The sequence below is a fragment of the Epinephelus lanceolatus genome, chromosome 9 (assembly GCF_041903045.1).
Source record: "Epinephelus lanceolatus isolate andai-2023 chromosome 9, ASM4190304v1, whole genome shotgun sequence".
Classification (NCBI taxonomy): Eukaryota; Metazoa; Chordata; class Actinopteri; order Perciformes; family Serranidae; genus Epinephelus; species Epinephelus lanceolatus.
Genome location: NC_135742.1, coordinates 18,960,375 through 18,980,692, shown reverse-complemented (window position 1 = coordinate 18,980,692; position 20,318 = coordinate 18,960,375). Strand labels below are relative to the sequence as shown.

The 20,318-nt window shown below is 40.0% G+C and overlaps 1 protein-coding gene across 1 annotated transcript in view; it reads left to right on the top strand.

Annotated features, from left to right (window-relative positions):
* ipo11 (importin 11) overlaps positions 1 to 20,318 on the top strand; it is a 199,963-nt gene that overhangs the window by 124,777 nt on the left and 54,868 nt on the right. The window contains exons 23-27 of the mRNA XM_033619880.2: positions 7,019 to 7,098; positions 7,190 to 7,270; positions 11,525 to 11,620; positions 12,075 to 12,188; positions 13,302 to 13,423. Of these exons, the coding sequence (XP_033475771.1) occupies positions 7,019 to 7,098; positions 7,190 to 7,270; positions 11,525 to 11,620; positions 12,075 to 12,188; positions 13,302 to 13,423 (493 nt within the window). The remainder of the gene's footprint in view (positions 1 to 7,018; positions 7,099 to 7,189; positions 7,271 to 11,524; positions 11,621 to 12,074; positions 12,189 to 13,301; positions 13,424 to 20,318) is intronic.

Genomic DNA, 20,318 nt, shown 5'->3' with positions numbered 1-20,318 from the left:
CTTTCAATCTCCCAATCATTATTGACGTATTGTGCTGTGACGGTGATGTAACTCTCAGTTGCTCTTGAGGTCCAGCCATCTGTTGTTAAGGCAACTAACTCTGCATTGTTCAGACCCCCCAAAACTTTTTCTTTAACGTCTTCATACATGGAGGACAACACTTTTGTTGTAAGATGCGACCTGCTGGGCATACTGTAGCGTGGCTCAAGTACGCTAATTAAATGTTTAAATCCAGCGTTTTTCACCACCGAATAAGGCTGCAGGTCTGCTGCTATAAATAGTCCTATAGCTTTAGTTATAGCTTTTGCACGAGCTGAGGTCTGTGGAAGTTTTATTGCAAATGAGGATGGAATAGTTGGCTGGACCAGTGATGGTGTTTTCCCAGTTGTCAAATCTACATCTTTGTGATGCTGGCGAATGTGTCCTGCCATGTTCGTAGTGTTTCCCGTGGCCGGGTATGGTACACACGCATAGCATATCTTACGCACTGTGGTTTTCTTGTCGACAACGCGAACATTGTCGACATAACTCACCAGGAACGCAAAGTATTTCCACACTGGTGATTTAAGAGAAGCAGGAGCGGCTTCAAGCTCCGGTGCCGCGTCTCCTTTATCTGCACTTGCCATGGTGTAATAAACTGCAGGTTAGCTAACTAGTGGCATCGGTTACGGTGTGCTGCGTCGTCATGTGCTTTTAATTCTTTCCCTGATGTCTGATGTATGTAAACGGTGGGGGGGGGGGGGGGTGGGGTGGTCGATCCTCTCTTTGATTTCAGTGCTCGAGACCATGACATAATTTCGATCGATTTCGATAAAAAAATCGAAATCGTGACACCCCTAATCCTAACTGTTCATTTTTTAGGTATGTCCCAATCCGATCTCAAAGATCAGGTTTTGGGTTGTTTAAGGAGTTTTCTAACTGAATAGGAGAGGGCTATATTGAGCCTCCTTCATTATCCTTTATTTTACGTCAGGTGTTTTTTTTTTTTTTTTTGTTTTTTGTTTTTTTTTTTGACTTGTGAAGCTTTCATGCAAAGCAACACAATGAGTGCAGCTGTCAACTCCTCAACTCTCTGCAGCTCCTCTCTCCTCTCCTCTCTTTCCCCTCCAATCTGTTGAGCTCCCATAAGCAAGCAGGGGCTGCGCCCCGCCTGGGGAAAACACTACATGCCATAAATGAAAGCAAAAATGTAAAATGAGATGGTTTATTTATGTTATTTACCAGAGTTACGAGCTCTCATTTTATTTCAGCTCAGTGTGAGAAACTGCTTTGTTGTCATCTATGGCACATGGTGTGTCACTGCCCTGCTCAGGGGAGAAACAGGAGAGACAGATAGCCCTGTTCGACAGTCATGTGCTGGCTTTGCTTGGCTTGACTTGGCTTGGTGTGGGCCATCAGCCCAGCATGGCAAGACTGCATTTCCATTACAACAGGGCTACCTGCTTGAAGGTGTGTCTTAAACTGATGATGGCTTGTCTTGAGTGATGAAGTTTAAAAGCAGTGGGCTGATCCACGGCTGAAGTCCCCTGTTATTTTTGTTGCACGTGTTTTTCCACTGCAGGGCAGATAAAAGAAGTTTACCTGTTGGAGGTGAAAAGCCTAAAGGAATAATTTCTTTATTAATGCCCACAAAAAAGGACGTAAAAGTTGACAGTGGAACACAGCTGATTCAGATGGCTCAGACACAGGCTGTAGCGAAGCAACAAACACTGAAGGATACTCTCTTAAAAGGATAGAAAAATTCCCTCAAGGTGGCAACAAGGCCAGAGAGATTAAAGGGAAGGTTTATTATTTTGTAAGAAACAAAAAGTACTTGAAATGTGCACTGTGCAGCTGTATAGCTAGGAAAATAGAGGTATCGGACAGTGACTTGATATCAGCAGAATCTCATTATTAAATGACTCGGGTCAGGATCAGGGGCAAAAAACCTTGATGGAGACATTCCTACTAAGTTTTACAAGGATTGTGCCTAATATATAAAGGCCTGCAAGTTGTTTTTCTTTTTAAGTTTGACCCCAAACAAAAAACAAAAAAAAAAACACCTAAATTCTGTAGAAGATTTGTTTTAACTAATTACCATCAGATTTGAGGGATCTAAACACTGAAAAGTAGTAGTCACATTTTAAACAACGTCTATTGCCCTCCTACTGAGAATGTCAACATAATAAATGTGCTGATAATGCAGCCTGTAAGTAGGTTTCAAGAAAAAAAAGTTGCACTCGCTAAATGTACCCACTTTGGTATCGACAAAGAACCATGATCATTTATTCACCCCCTCTGCAGGACTGCAGACCTGTCGTGCTTTCCTTGTCAGATGACGCTGTGTGTCCTTGTTCACCCACTGTTAAGCAATCTGTTGCCTTTGCTTTATTCTTTCGAAAAATAAACGGTCTGGCTTGATCACAGGGAAGCATTTGTTGCAGTGGAGCTCTCATCTTTTCCCTCTGTGTTTGCCCATGATGCTCCACATTCCTGTACCCATGCTGCAGTTTACTGCACACAATGACAGTGGAAACATCAGAACAATTGTTTTACTGCACATTTGATGTCACTGTGACTTTTCAGACCATCACTCATCTTCTTGCTCCTGTTTTTTCCACACGTCTCTGTGGCTGATTGTGTTTTGAAATCAATCATCTTCTTCTCTTGATCTGTGCTCGTGTAACTTGACCTCTCACTGCATGAGTTTAGCGTAATGTTGCTCCATACTATGTTTGCACTGTTGAATATTCATGTGGGCTGATTTGCTGACTAAATAGGCCCCTGGAATACATTATGTACCTGCACAGACAACAGGTGGCAGCATACATTACCTTCATTACCTCACTGAGTCTGGCAGATGGCTGGAGCAAACATATTGCATACATCAACATTAATATCACCTGTATGAACCAGAATGGTCTGACTGGACCTCCTCTCTTACTACTCACCAGTGACTTTTAATCGTTACCTGTACAACCCTTGATAAAAGAGAGATTTCATAAGGTTTGGGAGCTTTATGAATGCTCATAGAAGGATCCAGTGCTGCTGCAGCTCAGCGAGCTCTATGTTAATGGCCTGAGTTCAGGTTATATTTTTAAATAAATCCTGAAGTAGGCATGAGAGTTTGTTTACTGTTGATGTTTAAACTAGTTATGTAAAATAGAATGACTGAGTCACTAAAGAATACTAGGACAGAAAGAAAGCTGAAGAGTGAATGAAAGAGAAACAAGTAGCAGAGAGGAAGTGAGATTGAAAGAGACACATTACAGACAAGAGAAGTGTAAGAAGGTAATGATACATTTAAGTGTCGTGATATTTTGTTTTGTGATACTGTTTCAATTCTTAAAATCACTATCGATTTTTAATTAATAGTTGACATTTAATTTTGGATGTACTTTCTTTAGAATTATCAATTGTACGATCACGTGGTGCAACAAAGGAAACTGTAGAGGCCTTAGTAAATGTTTCTACTCAGATTTTATGCAAACGATGGTGTGTTCTTCATACTGTGACAGTTTTACTAAAATTAAATTTTGAAAAAAGTCACAAAGTATTGTCTTGCCTACATTAAATTGTACCCCTTGTGTCGTGGTACGTATGCCTGTCATGATAATTATGTTATTGACTTAATCGTACAATGGACATGACCATGATCACATTAGTGACCTTGATATTGCCCGGTACATAGGAATGTCACCAACATTTTAGCCAACATTACGCCAGAATAAACAGGAGCGTTGTCCTAGAAATTACAAGACGAGGACACAGTGATTCTTCTTTTTTTTTCTCTCTCTCTCTCCGCCCATGCCAACTTGTGCAAGTCTGAAGAGAAGTAAAACTACCCCTTGAAGGTGACACAGTGTAGCTTACCACTAGCCTGCAGCTGCACTTTGGAGGGCGAAGAGGCACAGTCCTGATAACTGTTAGCTTGCTAGCCTCTGGCAACGTGCCAGCCAGTCAGTCATTTGTAGTTCTACCCTCCAACAAGTTAATCCTCCACTCAGTAAATCCACCAGCAAACCACCCAGCTCCCAGGCCATCCTTCTACAGAAACACACCGGCCAGATTATGGAGGTAGCTGCGCTGCTCCCGGAGCTTCACTTAGCTTGTCTATTAGTCGCAACAGGCATCACTTGATATTGTTTTTGTTGGCTAAATTTCGAAATAGGACTCAAACTGAGGGTTGTTTTTTTTTTTTTTTTCAGGCCAATGTCTGAATATTATCAAGATTTAAAAGTTCATTGTTCTTTGATAGGTGAGCTTGCGTTATAATTCTATTTTATTATCATTATATCACTGACGTAAAATGGTCTCAAAATCACACTAATATTGTTCATTGCAATTATTTCTGGGACAATATATCGTCCAGCAGAAGTGGTTGTCTTGACAGCCTTTGTGATATTTATCATACCAACAGATTCTTGCTAACACACAGCCCTAACAGGCACATAGGTAGTTACCATGCATGGATAATACTCTTTCCCCTGCACTTATAGATAGGAAGATAGATAAATAGATAGATAACCCTTGCATTTATCTTGGCACTCCTTTGGTGGGTCTTTAAAAAAGTTCTTGGAAAAAAAACTACACCTACACCCCCCTCATTTGGACACAAACAACGTAAAAAAAACAGTTTTACCAGCTTTAACTCATTATGTTTTATATATGTATGTATTCACAGGCTTATATATCCACAGTGTTTGGCCCCTGTGTACTCGCAGGGAGGTAACTGCTATCCTGGGTGTTGGAATTAGCTACCCTGTCAACTTGTTTGAAGTAAACAACTATTCTAGGTGTTAGAGTCAGCTACACTGTCATCCCGTATTACATTCAGACCATTCATGCAGATGTTACAGTCTCGGTGTTTCCATAGGGGCCATGTGGGTGACTGTTTGAGGGTGTTAGTGTCGGCATGCAGGTGTGTGTGAGTGTTTTAGTTCCTGTCCGTCCATCAGCTGTCTCTTAGTCCTCCCTCTTTTCACCCTCACCTCTCACCTGTCTGTGTGTTTGTGTCTGTGTTTCTAAGTGTCACACGGCAGCTATTCAGGGTGTTAAGGTCTGTTACCATGCCAGCTTATATTACTGTCAAACCCATACTCTGCTGTGTGTGTGTGTTATTTGGGGTGTATGTTGTGACCTCCTCTTACTGCTCATGTCCTCCTCATTCTCATCACCTATGCTATATATTTGGACGATACTTTTTCTCCCGTGCTCATCTGAAGCCTTCACCCACAACACCATTGTCTTCCTCCTCTCACGTACCCCTTTTTTATTTTTCAAACTTAACTTTTGCTCAGCTGCCTGGCAATCTGATGTAAATGCTTTGAAATTTGGCTCAATTTTCAGAGCCATCTTCCCTCCTTCTCAACACATTTGCACGCACGAGCACGGAACACACACTCAATACTCTGTGTACAGTACAGAATATGGCAAATTGTTCGCTCAGTGCCCACTTCTGATTGTAACACCAAACCTATTACACAACTAATCGTGTCAGTGAGGGTTGTTTTCTCGCTGCTCCATGGATCAAGAGGCCATTAACAGTTAGAGCCATGGTGCTACATTGGCTTCAGACTCCAGCGTGTACACACACTTACTGGCCGAAAGTCAATTCTTCGCACTGCAGCCTCCTGTGTATGGTCCAAAGTGTTGTGTGTTTGGTTGTGTTGCCTTGAGGGCATTTTTCCTCTTTTAGTGCATTACCATATATGTACAAAATGCCTAAAGAGGGGATTGTTTTTGAGGTTACACTCGCCAAGCTTTTTAGAGCATATCTGCTCTTTTATGATGATAGAGTGTTCCAGCCTCTTTTGTTGCACTTCTACATCCCCCATTGACGTCCCCTTGAGTTTTTTGTCTCTACTGTTACATTTATCCCCAGGTTATGGTTGTATTGTAATCCTGTTTGAATACAGCCTCCTCAGTTACAACCCTTTTCCCTGCTGGTGTTGAGTATAAATAAACACATGCTTTTTGTGTGTTTTTTTTAAATCTGTATAACTCACCACAATGTGAAAAAAAATACTTCATAGATGTTGAATACACAGCAAACCCACAGGTCTCATCCAGCACTGATATGCGAGGCTTCACTCTATCTGTGTTAACATGAACGTAGACAGCAAAGGTCAGAAAGACACCAGAGACAAAGCAGAAAATATTTAATGCTGGGATAATGATGTTGCAGAGGCAACAGAATGTTTAATAATTTAGGTTGTAGTTCTTTTTAATAGATACTCACAACCTCTCATTCAGGCTTGCAGAAAAGCAGACACTTGAGTTTTGGGGGTTTTTTTTGAAGGCATGTAAAGCTTTTACTGCAATATTCATCTGTTGCATCATGAGCATCTTAAATTGGGTGGTTTAAAACAGGCTCATCCAGTAGTTTTTTTTTTTAATCACCACGATGTGTCGATTTTGTTTCTTTTTTTGTGTTGCCTGAATTTTCTTTAGATGCACTCAGAGGATGTTATGATAAAACAACAGAAGCAGCTGTTGCAAAGTAAAGAAACATCTTTCGTCCTTGATGGTGTTTTCATGGACAATATTTACTCTAGTTAATCTCGTTGCACAGCTCCAAAGTAGTGGCACATACCCAGTGAGTTTATCTTTTAATCTTGAAAAACAAAATGGATACTACACCTTTTTTTCCCTGGACTTTATTGTTGAATTATTTCATTGGTGTGAGCACTGAGGTTTAATTTCTGCACTAACATTAAAGATTAGTCCCCCTCCCCATGGATTTTTTATGTGATATTTTTATCCAGTTATGAGTCACGGTGGATTAATTTGGGAACTTTCAAAGTAAAACACATCTTTAATGACAACTCTCAGGGGACAAAGTCAGTAAGACCATCCATCCAGTATGCAATGCAGCCTGAAAGTGTTGTACCTCTGATCAGCCTTCTCCAGCAGGGTCATATATCAACGAATGCCTTTCTCCTTCCTCTTTGCCGCGTGTTTCCGCCCTTGCTTGCATCCATCATTTAAACCCCTTTATCCAATTTGTTTAAGTGTAACATCTGATGTTCTGTTTCAGAGCTGAGCTCCGAGAACCTGCGCACCTGCTTTCAGATCGTTAATGCCTACTTATATTTGTCTGCCACAGACTTCCTGCAGGTGAGACACGCACACTTTTATACTGGCACATAATCCACACATGTATAGAACTTCCCCGTGCTCATACATATGATTATTCTTCACCCTATAGAACTATGCAGAATCATTGTGTCGAGCCTTCTGCGATCTGCTCAAAGACATCACGAATGAGGGACAGGTCCAAGTGTTCAAGGTACTGTCACTCCCTCCCCCTCACACACAGAACTATATTACCTCTGTTTATTCTTTGCCTGTCTTTCCTCAGGGTTCATTTTTTCATCCTCCCTTCTTAAGTTCCCTCACAGTGTTTGTTTGTTCTGTCTGGGCTGCCCGGTGAATAGCAGGTGCATGGGAAGTGGCATTAAATGCTGTATACACAGACATAAACAGACACAGGCAGTGCTGCTCGTGATATGAGACCCAGTTAAAATGCAAGAGGTGCCTCCATATTTTCACTACTGATAAATTATTTGAGAAGTGTTATGGAGGGTACCTCAAACAGCCTTCTCTTCATCTCTGTCTGGTCAGATACCTTTTATAGCTGAACATCAAAATAATGGATTTGAGAGACACTCTGTTAACTAAATCCAATGAACCTTACGTTCATCACAAAAAAAGTAATTTGGAGAGTTTTATCTGTTCAAGTATTTTTAATGGCAGTTTTCAATTTGGTTTCTGACCACATTTTACCAGCATTGCTCTGATAGGTGATAGGTGGTGCTTAGGTGTGGTTCAGTAGAAAGAAAATAGTTCCTACATGAAACGACATATATTGCACTTCTGGCCTGGGAGATGGATCCCTCCTCAGTTGCTCTTCCTGAGGTTTCTTCAATTTGTTTTCCTGTTAAAGGTTTGTTTGGGGAGTTTTTCCTTATCTGCTCTGAGGGTCCTAGGACAGAGGGATGTCACGTGTGGTAAATCCCTCTTAGGCAAATTGTGACTTGTGATATTGGGCTTTATAAATAAAATTGAACAGTCTTTCTACTGAACTACACCCACCAGTCATATCACAGCGAAGGAGGATGAGTGCATCTACTCATAGATGAGAGGCTCGTGCTTGTGACAGCCCAAGATGTAAACATTAATGGCATCCTCCTTGGCTGAGATTAGGGCCGTAACGGAACATGTATTTGTGTCGAACCGTTCGCTACGCGACTTTCGATTCGGCATGACCCTGTACCGAATTATTGGGCGCAGGATATTATTTAATTTTATTTTGTTTTATTTTAATTCCGTTTTTGCGAGCCGAACCATTTAAAATATCTAGTTCCCCAACGGACATAATTGAGTGACGGACCGAGTCCCGTAAATCTCCGCTTTCACTTTGTGCAGCGCATTCTCGCATTTTGACAACATGGCAAGTGAGCCTGACGAACCTGAAGACCCACCCGCAAACCTTAAGTCCTCCGTTTGGGAACACTTTGGTTTCAGGGTAAAATACGAAGATGGAAATAAACAAGTTGACAAGACAAAAGCAGTGTGCCGACACTGCAGAACAGCGGTCGAGTATGTACTTGGAAACACATCTAACATGCTAACGCATCTGAAGCGACACCACCCGAGTTTGAATGTTAACCAGCACGACTAGAAAAAGCAATCTGGTGCAAACTACGATATCGTCGTCGTTTAAAAAGAAAGAGCGTTTCCCAGACCATCGCGCTAAAGAAATAACCAACGCCATTGGAGTTGAGTAAAATTGTTTAAGCTGCACTTTAGATATAAGCATGTTTTGTTTACTGCACTTTAACAAAGTGGGAAAGCTAAGTAAGTTCCTAGTAAAACTGAATCTGAGCAGGCTTTAAAGCTGACCAGCTGCACTATACTTTCTATTTTAATTGAGTAAAACTGTTAAAGCAGAAATGTATATTTATATTTTTCATTCAAAGAATGTGTTAAAAAAACACCAGGATTTTATTTTTCACTTTTATATTTCTATTTTCATTCAAACACTGTGAAAAAGCAGGATTTTATATATATTTGTTTCATTCAAAAATTGTGTAAAAAGAGTTAACTGCTGTGGTGGTATGTTTTAATAAGGTTACCAATAAGTAAAAGATATTTAATAGTTGTCTATTTTTTTCATTACTGTACCGAAAAAAAACGAACCGTGACTTGTGTACCGAGGTACGTACCGAACGTACCGAACCCTAGCTGAGATGTAACGTTAGCTACCTCAGTGGTGCTAGGTGAGCTAGCAGAGGATGCATGCTTTCTTCTGCGCAGTGATACGGTTGGTGGGTGTAGTTTAGTAGAAAGAAAATAGTTCCTACATCAAACTGCTCACATGAAGGTCTGTGGATTATCTCAAGTAACCACGTCATGATTTCTGGAAAGAGACATTGCTGTTGAGTTTTTCAAAAGTATTTTTTTGGGTGCTTCAAGCACCACAAGCCGAGTGTCATGTAGTTCGTGGCCTTTCTGTTTTTAGCCATGCTCAATTTTGTATAATAATACAAAGTGACATGAAGCCTCAGGATGTTAGCATGTTTTTCCCTCAAAGATAATTGACTGTGACTGTGATTTTTTTTTCCCTAACACTGGCACTTTTATGTAATTTTCTACTAGATGCTATCAACAGTTAGCCAAAACACTATAGCTGTGCTCTGCATGTGCGACTGTTGTGACAATAGGCGTGTTAAGTTATAGGTTAAGATGAGCAGGACCATCTTTATTGAATTATCATTTCTCTTGGTTTACTCTCAGACTTACAGTAGGTGTATACGTGTGTGCATGTCTGTGTACACCTGTTGTTTGCAGTGATTCAGCAGTATATGTATGCAGAACGTTCCTAAGACCACTGAGCTTTAGCTTAGTAAAGCTCAGTGGCATTACTGCACATCTGGCTCCTTCTAATCCTTTGTTCTGGGGAAAGGAGAGCAAGCAGACAATAAACCCGTCGACCTACACAACATAGGCACACAACAGCTCACCACACATGGGCACCCTGAGAACAGAGGGATCAGAGTAATCACCATGGATTTCTTTGAAAAGTTCATATGCATGCACACTTGCAGAGACACATATAGCATCTCAGTGTCTCTCTCTGTGTTTCGAGTTGGTTTCTGACCTTTGAGTTAAATATTCTTGTTTGAGGCTTTAATTTGCTAAAATGCCATTTGTAATGTGACAGTGTCATGATGTTGGTGTGGTCTGGATTTATGTTATAGTCTAGTCATGGGAAGCCAAATGGGGCTGGAGTAATATTTTACTGGTTGAATCTAGTCCTTGTTCTTTCAGAGTAATTTTCTCACTTATATTATTATTATATATGTTATGTAGGGCTCAACAATAAGGATCGCTTTATTATCCAAGATAAGGAAAATGTGATGTCAGGCTAGTAAATATAACAAATCACTTAATGTATCCAGCAAGTAGAAGTGGCTAAGAGATGAGCCATTTGGTGTCCTTCTCTTCTCTGTTAAGAGCTGTACATGTGTAGTGCCGTCGTGAAAAAATGGCGGCCATTAAAGACTACGTTTATAAGCTGAAAAGCATTTCGACTATCTTGAAAACAGGAGTTTAGTTGGGTGGTGTTTGAGGATATGGGCGAAGGTCCAACTATGTAATGTGAAGTTTGCCTTAAGTTTGAGAGCAAGGCGGAAAAAAACGGGATTTCATGACAATCAGCTTTTTAGTTTTTGTCTTTATTTGATAACTGAAATAAAGAAAACAAATTGTGTAGGGGGGACTAAAAACACTGTTGAAGCCTGTTTATGCAATATTGTTCTGATTATCAGGGCAAGCACATGCATCACTGATCCTTTCTCATACTGAATATTATAACCTTCATGAAGGTAGGATTTATTGCAGGGCTGTTGCTGTCGGCATGCAAGCCTGTTCTGTGGACGATAAATGAGGTGCTGATTTTCCTATATTTCACTGGTAATGAGGAAATACAGTGAGTGCTGGATAGGGCAGTGAGTGACAACAACCCCGCCCACATTTAAGAGTACTGTTTGCGGTGGAAATGCTAGGTCTAGGTACCATGTCTGAAGGGGTACTTATGGTTCCAAAAGTACCATACCGAAAGTGTGCGTTGGAAACAGGGCTTTTGTGGCCTTGTTTTTTGTTATTCTACTTAAGCTGTTGAACTCAAGTATTCTCTTTATTCCGGCTTTAATGCCTGACAGAGAGCTCATTCAAATTTCTTGGGAAACTAAAACTTAAGGGACTAACCTTGCCTGCTGCACACTGTAGGTCAAACCCCCAATTAAAAGGAGGATTTCTGCACTCTGTTATTATCTCTCCGAAAAGAAGCTCCTGCTAACTCCCTTTTGCCCCCCGTATGTCCTCCCACGCTTTGCTCCGTCTTTACATCATCCTGCCTCTGACCCTTACTGTCTCTGGTTTGGCACACATCCTCTCTGGCACTGTTCTTCTGTTTCTGCTTCCTTACTCCCCGCCTTGAGTACAGTCTCTCATCCCTCCTCTGCCTGTGTCTCTGCAGGTGGTAGAGATAGCTTTAAAGGTTAGCCCCATACTGGGAGCCCAGATGTTCCAGCCCTTGCTGCCAGCTGTCTTCAGAGGTATTGTGGACGGAGAGGTGAGTTTTACATCCACGTCTCCACAGACTGGAATCACATAAAAGGACAGACTTGTAAATATGTGTTATTCTCCACGTGTGCTGCATTTTCTCTCATTTTAGATCTTCTTCTGCTGAGTGTTTAAACATTTTACCTTATTAAACCCTAAAAAACTCACTATAAAGACACAATTCCTGTTCCTGCATGTTCCCTCAATTTGTCCTCATCGTTATTTAATTCATATGGAGGCTATATAGTGGTATTTTTCGATCCTTTAGTTCAGTTAAGGTTCACAGGCTCCCTTTCAAGGATTCTGCTGTGTCAGTGGATCTTTTTTTTTCTTTTATCATGCTTAATGACCTTTGCATAATGTAAAAGCATTTGTGCAAGGTTATGTTTCTGCATCCTCATGACTGATTGTGTTTTCACACTGCTCTGTGTGTGTGTGTGTGTGTGTGTGTGTGTGTTGTACAGCGATATCCTGTGGTGATGTCCACCTACCTAGGGATCATGGGCCGTGTCCTGCTCCAGAACTCCAGTTTCTTCTCCTCTCTGCTGACTCAAATGGCCTCTGAGTGCAGCCAGAAGGTGAGACTCCATGCCTGCCCTTCATTTCTGTCTCCTCAGCACAATCCCCTCAGAACGTGCGTGAGAGACATAACCGCAAAGTGCCTGTTAAAGAGGAATCATTCAGACCGATGCTAAGACTAATGAGCCAGGGAATTGCAAGTGGTAACCTATTCAAGCCCTAAAATTTAGAGCTGTCCCCTTTCACTATGAAGCCCTGGCATTGTTGTTTTTTCTGACCTAAAGCAACATTGACTCTGCCTTGTTTTGGCATTGCTGCCTTAATCTAAATAAATGAAAGACCTTAGGTTGTCTCTCTAAGTTGTCACTCCATCATGCCCCTTCTTTTTGACGCTAAAGGACAAAGCAATGAGGTAAATGAGGCAGAACAAACAGAGAAGGTCAGTTGCTCACTTTTAGACAGCGGTAGACTCATATTTTTAAACATTAAAATAAAATTGAGTTGTCAAAGGCAAGGCAAGGCAAGTTTATTTGTATAGCACAATTCAACACAAGGTAGTTCAAAGTGCTTTACAGAGACATTAAAAGCAACAAGACACAATTTAAAACAATAAAAACAGTCGATTAAAAAGGGAAATAGAAATTGAGAATGATAGTGATAATAATAAAATACAGTAACATAAAATAAAAACAGGCTCAATACATTGAACAGTCAGGATAAGAAAAGAAGTAGAATAATAAAAGGCATAAATCAGCAGTGTGTAGTTAAAAAGTACGGGCAGTAGAATACAGCAGGTAAGTATTTAATCTAAGAGTACGCTTCAGTAAACAATAGTGTTTTTAGCCCTGATTTAAAGGAGCTGACAGTTTGAGCAGACCTCAGATCAACAGGAAGTTTGTTCCACAGGTGAGGAGCATAATAACTGAATGCTGCCTCACCTTGCTTGGTTCTTGTTCTTGGAACACACAACAAACCTGTTCTAGATGACCTAAGGGGTCTGGATGCTTCGTAGGGAACCAGTAGATCAAGATCAAACACCGTTTCCATCACTCTGTCTGGACCTCTTTCTATATTTAATCACCACTCTACTTGTTTTTCTGTTTTTCCTCCTCTATATTAACCCTCCGTATCTCTCCTCCCTCTTGTCCACCTTCCTCCTCTCTCCTCACCAGATGGACCAGTTGTTGGGCAATGTGATAGAGATGTGGGTCGACCGCATGGACAACATCACTCAGCCAGAGAGGAGGAAGCTGTCGTCGCTGGCTCTGCTTTCTCTCCTACCATCTGACAACAGGTGAGAGGCATTTGTCATTTGTCTGTGTGCAGATGGGGCTTTGAGCTGGTGAGAAGTGGATAGCATCCACCCTGTCAACACAGCTGACACTGGGGCGAATCGGGGGGGAAGTGAAGAGACATACTTGACAAATTATTTACTCAGCTTTTGTTTGTCTTTATAGACCATAACTGGTGGAATTACTCTACTAAGGGAGGTCTGTGCTGCTGAAACAGAGAATATTAGTTGTTAAAAGGTTTGATAACAGATTTTTACCCTATAGCCATAATATGGTGCAGCTATTATGCCATATGGGTGCCACAGTTAATGTGACAGCAGCACAGCATGCACATATATGCAAAATGCAGGCATACTTTAGCAGTGTGATGACAGGAGATAGACTGTGTTGTGAGAGGGACGACTTTTAGACAGACAGTTTTACACAACCACTCAGACGTGTTCTATGAGTTTATATTCTTTCTAACTTACAACCTCTTCTTCTGATCTTGATGCCCCAGTCTGTTCTCAGGGACATGCAAAGGGATTTAAGACTTAAACCTGTAAATGATCAGGTTGACCAAGTGCATTAGACATCTTTCTGTGCTTGTGTTTGCCTGCTTCTATGAGTTAGGTTTTTGGATCCACTTGTGCCTGTGTACATGATTACTTGAATATGTGTGGGACCAAGAGAGTTGACCAGAAATAGTTGAACTGTAGTGGCTTATGGGGCTGAGAAACTATGCAGGTGTAATTTACATGCATGCTGCTGTCCATAGCCTCAAGCCATTTAATGGTGTGTGTCTCAGCTCTCTTACATTTGACATTAGATTTATTACAGGCGACAGTTTCATTGTATCCTCTTACAGACAAAAAGGTGGCTATCACTTAGCATTTGAAGGGAACAGCACTTTCTTTTTTTTTTTATTTTCAAAGCTATCCTTAGTATTATGGGACACCATACTTGTTCACAAGATTACATTACCTTGGAGATATATATATATATATATATATATATATATATATATGTGTGTGTGTATGTGTGTATATATATATATGTATATGTGTGTGTGTGTGTGTGTGTGTATATGTATACATTTAACTGTTACGCTCTGCATAGGTGGACTAAGCTTCATTAAACTGGACAAATTTCTGACTCAGCAACAGTTTAAGCTTTTGTTTAGTGATGCTTTATGTAATGAGTGCTCCTGTTTTTCTTATTATGTCTGCTTTGTTCTGCTGAAGTGTACTTATGTATTTTTTTGGTTTGTTTGTTATTAATTTCTTTTGTTTGTTTGTTTGTTTGTTTTATTTATGCCTCTGCACCAGAGGTAGCCATGGCCAAAGGCATCAATGATTTTTTTTTTGGGGGGGGGGTTTGGATTGTCCATCCATCTGTACATCACACTCCCGTGAAGATCATCTTTCACTTTGTCTTCAGCTTTGGCACAAACGTCCTCTTTGAGTTAAGGATGAACCGGTTAGATTTTGTTGGTCAAAGGTCAGGTTCACTTTGACCTTACATCCCTCTCATTTCTGTGAATGTAATATGTCAAGAAGGCTGTGAGGGAATATCCTCAAATTTAGCACTGACACCCACTTGGACTCAAGAATGAACTGATTAGAATTTGGTGCTCAAAGGTCAAGGTCACTGTGACCTCACAAAACATGTTTTTGGCCATAACTCAAGAATTCGTACACAAATTATGACAACGTTTCACAAAAAAATGTCTAATAGAATAAAATAATGATGACCTTTTATTTTCAAAAGGTCATTTCATGTTCTGCACAAACATTTTTCCTGCCATCATTCACCGTCGTAACTCAGGAAGGAAAGGGGAGACATTTGTTCAGATGCTGATTTGGTGACACAAATTTTGGGTGCCCACCTTCAAACTATGGTGATTGTATAGATCTTCCGTAATTAAAGGATTGTCAACTGCCACATAACTTGGATGTTAACTGCAACCAAACTGGTTTGCGGAGGCATACACCCTGTTGATTTTATACATTGTAGTGCTTAGTTTAATTTTGATTGTGCATCTGCAGGGCATCATTGCTAAAGAGAACATTGCTCTAATTTTGTTTCCCCTGATGAAATTAATAAAGGAAACAACACCATGTTGGTGTGAATGTTTTTAAGACTGTTGCCTGCAGTGATAGAAGATTTCCACTAAAACAGTCACTTCTCTTGCCAGATACTCACAATACAGCATGCAGCAGCTCTGAAGAGAATCTGAGGTTGAAAGTAATCAAAGTATGTGAGACTCATGTACCTACAGATTGGCTATTTAAAAAGCTCTGTGCAAAGTCTCCCATGATGTCAAAACACGTTACCATGCTTCCACATTTGTTTAAGACTAGACTAAACTTGATCAAAATTAACTGAGTTAAACCAACATGTTATATTGTGAGATAAAGAACGTCCTTCATCTAAATGTGACACGTGTGCAGAAAGGCAATACCAAAAGTACAAGAACAATCAGAACAAGAGCAAAGAAGTAAAGTTCTTTACTTGCCATCAAAAGTTTTCTCATTTTATTTTCTGAGTGAAACTTCTCTTGAAGTGGTTCAGAGGAGTCACTGTGGGGTTCAGTGGTACACTTTTCTTGTGATGTTCCATCTCACTCTATAGTGACGCATGTTTTTATCAAGATTTTGTGAAGCTCAGTTTTCTGCAAATGAGATAATGTAATCACAGACATAGACAGGCATGAAATCCTTTGTTACGCCCACATCCTTGGTCTCCGACAGCAGTTGATTATGACAGCCCTGGCTGGTTAAGTGCTGCATGACAAATCGACTTTTTCACATACAATCTAAAATTGGAAGAGGTCCATATTTTGTCTATAGCTGCCTTTGATATCATCTTTTTTCTATAACATGTTGCAAAATATGAAGTTAAAGTCATGCATGGCCTAAATTGTACGTATTACTGGTATTAAATAATAAACCTTAACAGATTTTGGGGGAGCAAAAGCATCATTGAAAAATCAGCAATCAAGAAAAAAAGTAAACTTTGATAAAGCTTTTCCAGCAATCATTTAGCACCACAAATTAGCTATTATGTTTAGGAGACAGGAGATAAGCGCTCATTCCAGAACAATGTCGCCTAAATATGTGATTAAATGAGGCTGCCAGTAAGTGTGGACTATCACATTCATTATTTACAAGCTTTGTTTTGCATTTATTATTCAGGTTTTTCCTGGCTCAGAATAGGTCTTGGTGGGGGGGGACCACACACAACAGCGTAACTGGTCTGAGTACAATAAATACAGTGAGTCTGTGTTACCTTATATAACAGAAATCTCTGTATATTTCTGACCATTGATGAGTAAATGAAACCCCAATTAGCAAAACTGTTTTTAAAAAAAATAATAACTTTATTAGATCATTTGAAGAGGACAAGGGGAGTGAGTTTGAGGGAGAGTGGTGTCGGGTTGGAAGAGGGGAGGCAGTTAGTTGCAGAGTTCACAACCTGCTTCAGAAAGAGAATCAGATTTTTTTCCAGGGTTTCTCTATCACACATGTAGCACAGAAAAGGAGATTGTCGTATCAAAGGCGTACTCATCTGCTGGAAATAGTCTGTTTGGTTTCGACACAGGGTGTGGGGGGTAGGATATGACGCAGAAAGCATGCTGTGGTTGTATTTGCCATTTTAATATTTTCACCAGAAATAAAACCGCTTTTATTATTTTATTTGAAATCACAGGAAGTCCTCTCTCCCATTAGCGGCAGATTCACAGTGTAACGTTCAGGCCAAGTCAAAATAATGCAGCGTAGCTTGAAAGTCAAAGACGTTGTGTTTAAGTTTATGTTGTTCTTGTTTAACAGTTGTTTGATAAATTGCTATACATTGAGAGAGGATCTGAATTGCTATTTTAACTCTAAACTCATGATCATATTGCATCTGGTGGTTTTCCTTTGATGCTGGCTAAATCCTCTTTTGGGGCTGCCAGAAATTCCTCTATGCAGGAAAACCCTGTTATTTTTAGGTGGCTTTTGTCTGATGTCATAAGAAAAAATGATGTTATATGGAAAATGGATAAACAGGAGATCAATGACTATGGTTTTTATTTTATTTTTATTTTTTGACATGAAGAATAAATCATAGGAAATGTTGTCTTTGTGTAGAACAAATAGATGTGAGGTTATAATTAAATGTGTTGTCATTCAGGACTCTGCAATGTTGAATGAACATCACGCACTAGAGGAATTTGTCCATAAAACAGAAATGGGATCCTTGGCTGCTCTGATTAGTACAAGTCCTTTGTGATATTTGGAGATGGAACTAAATTTGAATTTCAGTATGTCAATGACATTTCTTATCAATTTTGGTTGCTTACAACATTCAGTCTTGATGTCTGACTCTAACACCTCTTCCTAACTGGATGTAATGCCATTGAGCAAACATCAGATTATTTCAGTGTTTCCCCATGAAGATGTCCTTACCTGCTCTATGCCTTAGCGAAGAAAAAATGGCTTGCCCTCACTATGTTAGCAAAGCTTTGTGCACCTGTAACCTAAGTGCAGAGCAACAGAAAGCTGTTTCTTAGGCCTGATCCGAGCTCAGTAAGCCTCCTGAATGAAATATATCTGGACAATTTTTCTTGCTCCTCCACCAGAGTTTGCTCACTTGTTGTATGCAGAGGTGTAAAAGAGGATATGAGGACAGGTATTAGGCCCTGATCACACAAGATGCATTTTAGCAGCTGGAGGTGCCTTTTTATATTGATTTTAATGAGAATTAAGCTTTTTGCTCCTGTTTTTTTTTTTTTTTGCGTTGTGTTGCAACGCGCCTTGCGTTTCTGCACTCTAAGCGACTGCTGTCTTTGTTGGAGTGCTCTGAACACCTTGAGTTGAAAAAACTTCAACCAGAGCAGAAAAACTCCCCACGTCATCTCCACCTTTTCCCCATTGTCCAGTCAGATGATTTGGTGGTCATGACAAGAAGTTTACAGCTGGCAAACAATGGAGGAGATCTGGTGGTAGCAAGTGCTGGATACCCAGAGCTATACGGCCCAAGGATGAACAGCAGGTTGTCAAACTACCCTCAAGTCATTCTAAAACATGTGTGGAGACGGCCATCGTCAAGGCAAAGCTCCTGGACCAACTGGTGGTACTCCTCGTGATCCACCCTCTTTTTTTATGGTGTCATGTACCCACACAGATCTGCGTTTCCTTATGCCCAGCGAAATATTAACTGATATCCTCTCACCCTCAACCAGAGCTACAGCAAGTACCCTCAGCCTGAACATTTTAGGAACTAGATACTAGTTACTGTCAAATAAATAAACAGTACCTTGCATTACACTGGAATGTTAGGAGGTGATGGGGTGGTTGCAAAATGCATCTTGTGTAATCAGGGCCTTGTGCAGCTGTACAGTAGATCACACTGTTGGGAATCTGCTTCAAGACATGAAGCGAAAAGGTACCGCTAGAGAGCTGTGAAACAGCTGCATGCATGTGATGTATAGGGAAGTATTCAGTTAGGCACTTTTTATAAATCGTTGTGGGATGGGGTACTTGACTCCGTCATTAATAAACCTGGAGTCTGTAGTGTAAAAGCACTTTGAGTGGTCAGAGGGCTAGAAAGGCACTATACAAGTGCAAGTTCATTTACCATCCATTCATTAAAGTAGGGGATGGATAATTTGTCCAAGAGGTTTTGTTGCTATTACAACATATCATGTAACACAGAATACAGTCGGTGCTCTCATTGGAAATGACAACTTTCCCATTCTTAGATGATTGCATTGTTCATCTGTTTCTTCTTCGACAGACTGCTTTTTCACCTCACTGATTGATTTTTATTAAATCGGTCAACTGCTTTTTCACTTGGTGATCGCACATTAATGCATTCAAAGAATGAAACCTGTTTGTCCTTTGATGAGGCGTACTTCTTACTTTCTGAAACTTTTGTGCAATCTAAGGACACTACAATGTTTGATTTTGTATTTAACATGCACAGCCATGAGGCCATTTTCACCGAAGACTGCTTTAGTCATCAGAACCTCCTGTTCAGCCCTTTTCGTTTTGCACTACCAGTTCATCATCACTGACAGTTTGCTTTACGATGGCAAAGCAACAAGAACAATGACTGTGAGAAATCAATATGCACAACTTTATTGGCTTGATCTGCTGCGCCCACATTTTGTGTAAGCATGGTTTTAAAAGTGTCTTCTCACAGTAAGAACATCATGTTCGCAGGAATCCAGTATTCTTGCATGGCTTAAGTACTTTAAAGTTTAAGTTGTTATTTTTGATTCAGACATTTGATCTGCTTTGACCTTTCACGCAACCCTCAAAGATTAAGATGTACACATGGCTGTTGCTTGCATACATGTGTGTATTTATTTTTCTGCATGATACTGTAAGTAAATTATTACTTTTTAATTCTTATGCAGTTATTTGCCTTTAATTGTAGTTTTTATTCAACCATCTAGTTTTTGAAGAAATCTATATTTTATGAAACTTAAATTGTTTGTAAGTGTCAGGTGGGTTATTTACACCAATTCACCCATAATTTTTAACTTTTCCTAGTTCAGGTACTCGATTTTCTGGAAAAAGCAGATGTATGTAAAATGCATGTAAAAACATCTTACTAAATACATGGCACTTTGCAAAACCCTATAGCTACTCCAAATTATTATTTTTTTTTTGTTATTCTGAAGTTACTTAGTCCTACATTAAAAAAATGATATTGCATGAGAGATATTGTGACTCGAAATTCTCCCAAGAAGAATTTCTTTAAATTGCATTGAAACTTTTTAATGAAAGGGTTTATATTCATGCCGATGAATAAAACATTTAAACTTGTTGTATTACTCTATCATATAATACATTTCTGTAAATGAGCATTTCTTACACTTGTTAGATTGTGGACAAAGCCAGAGAAACATGAAACATTTAAAATGGA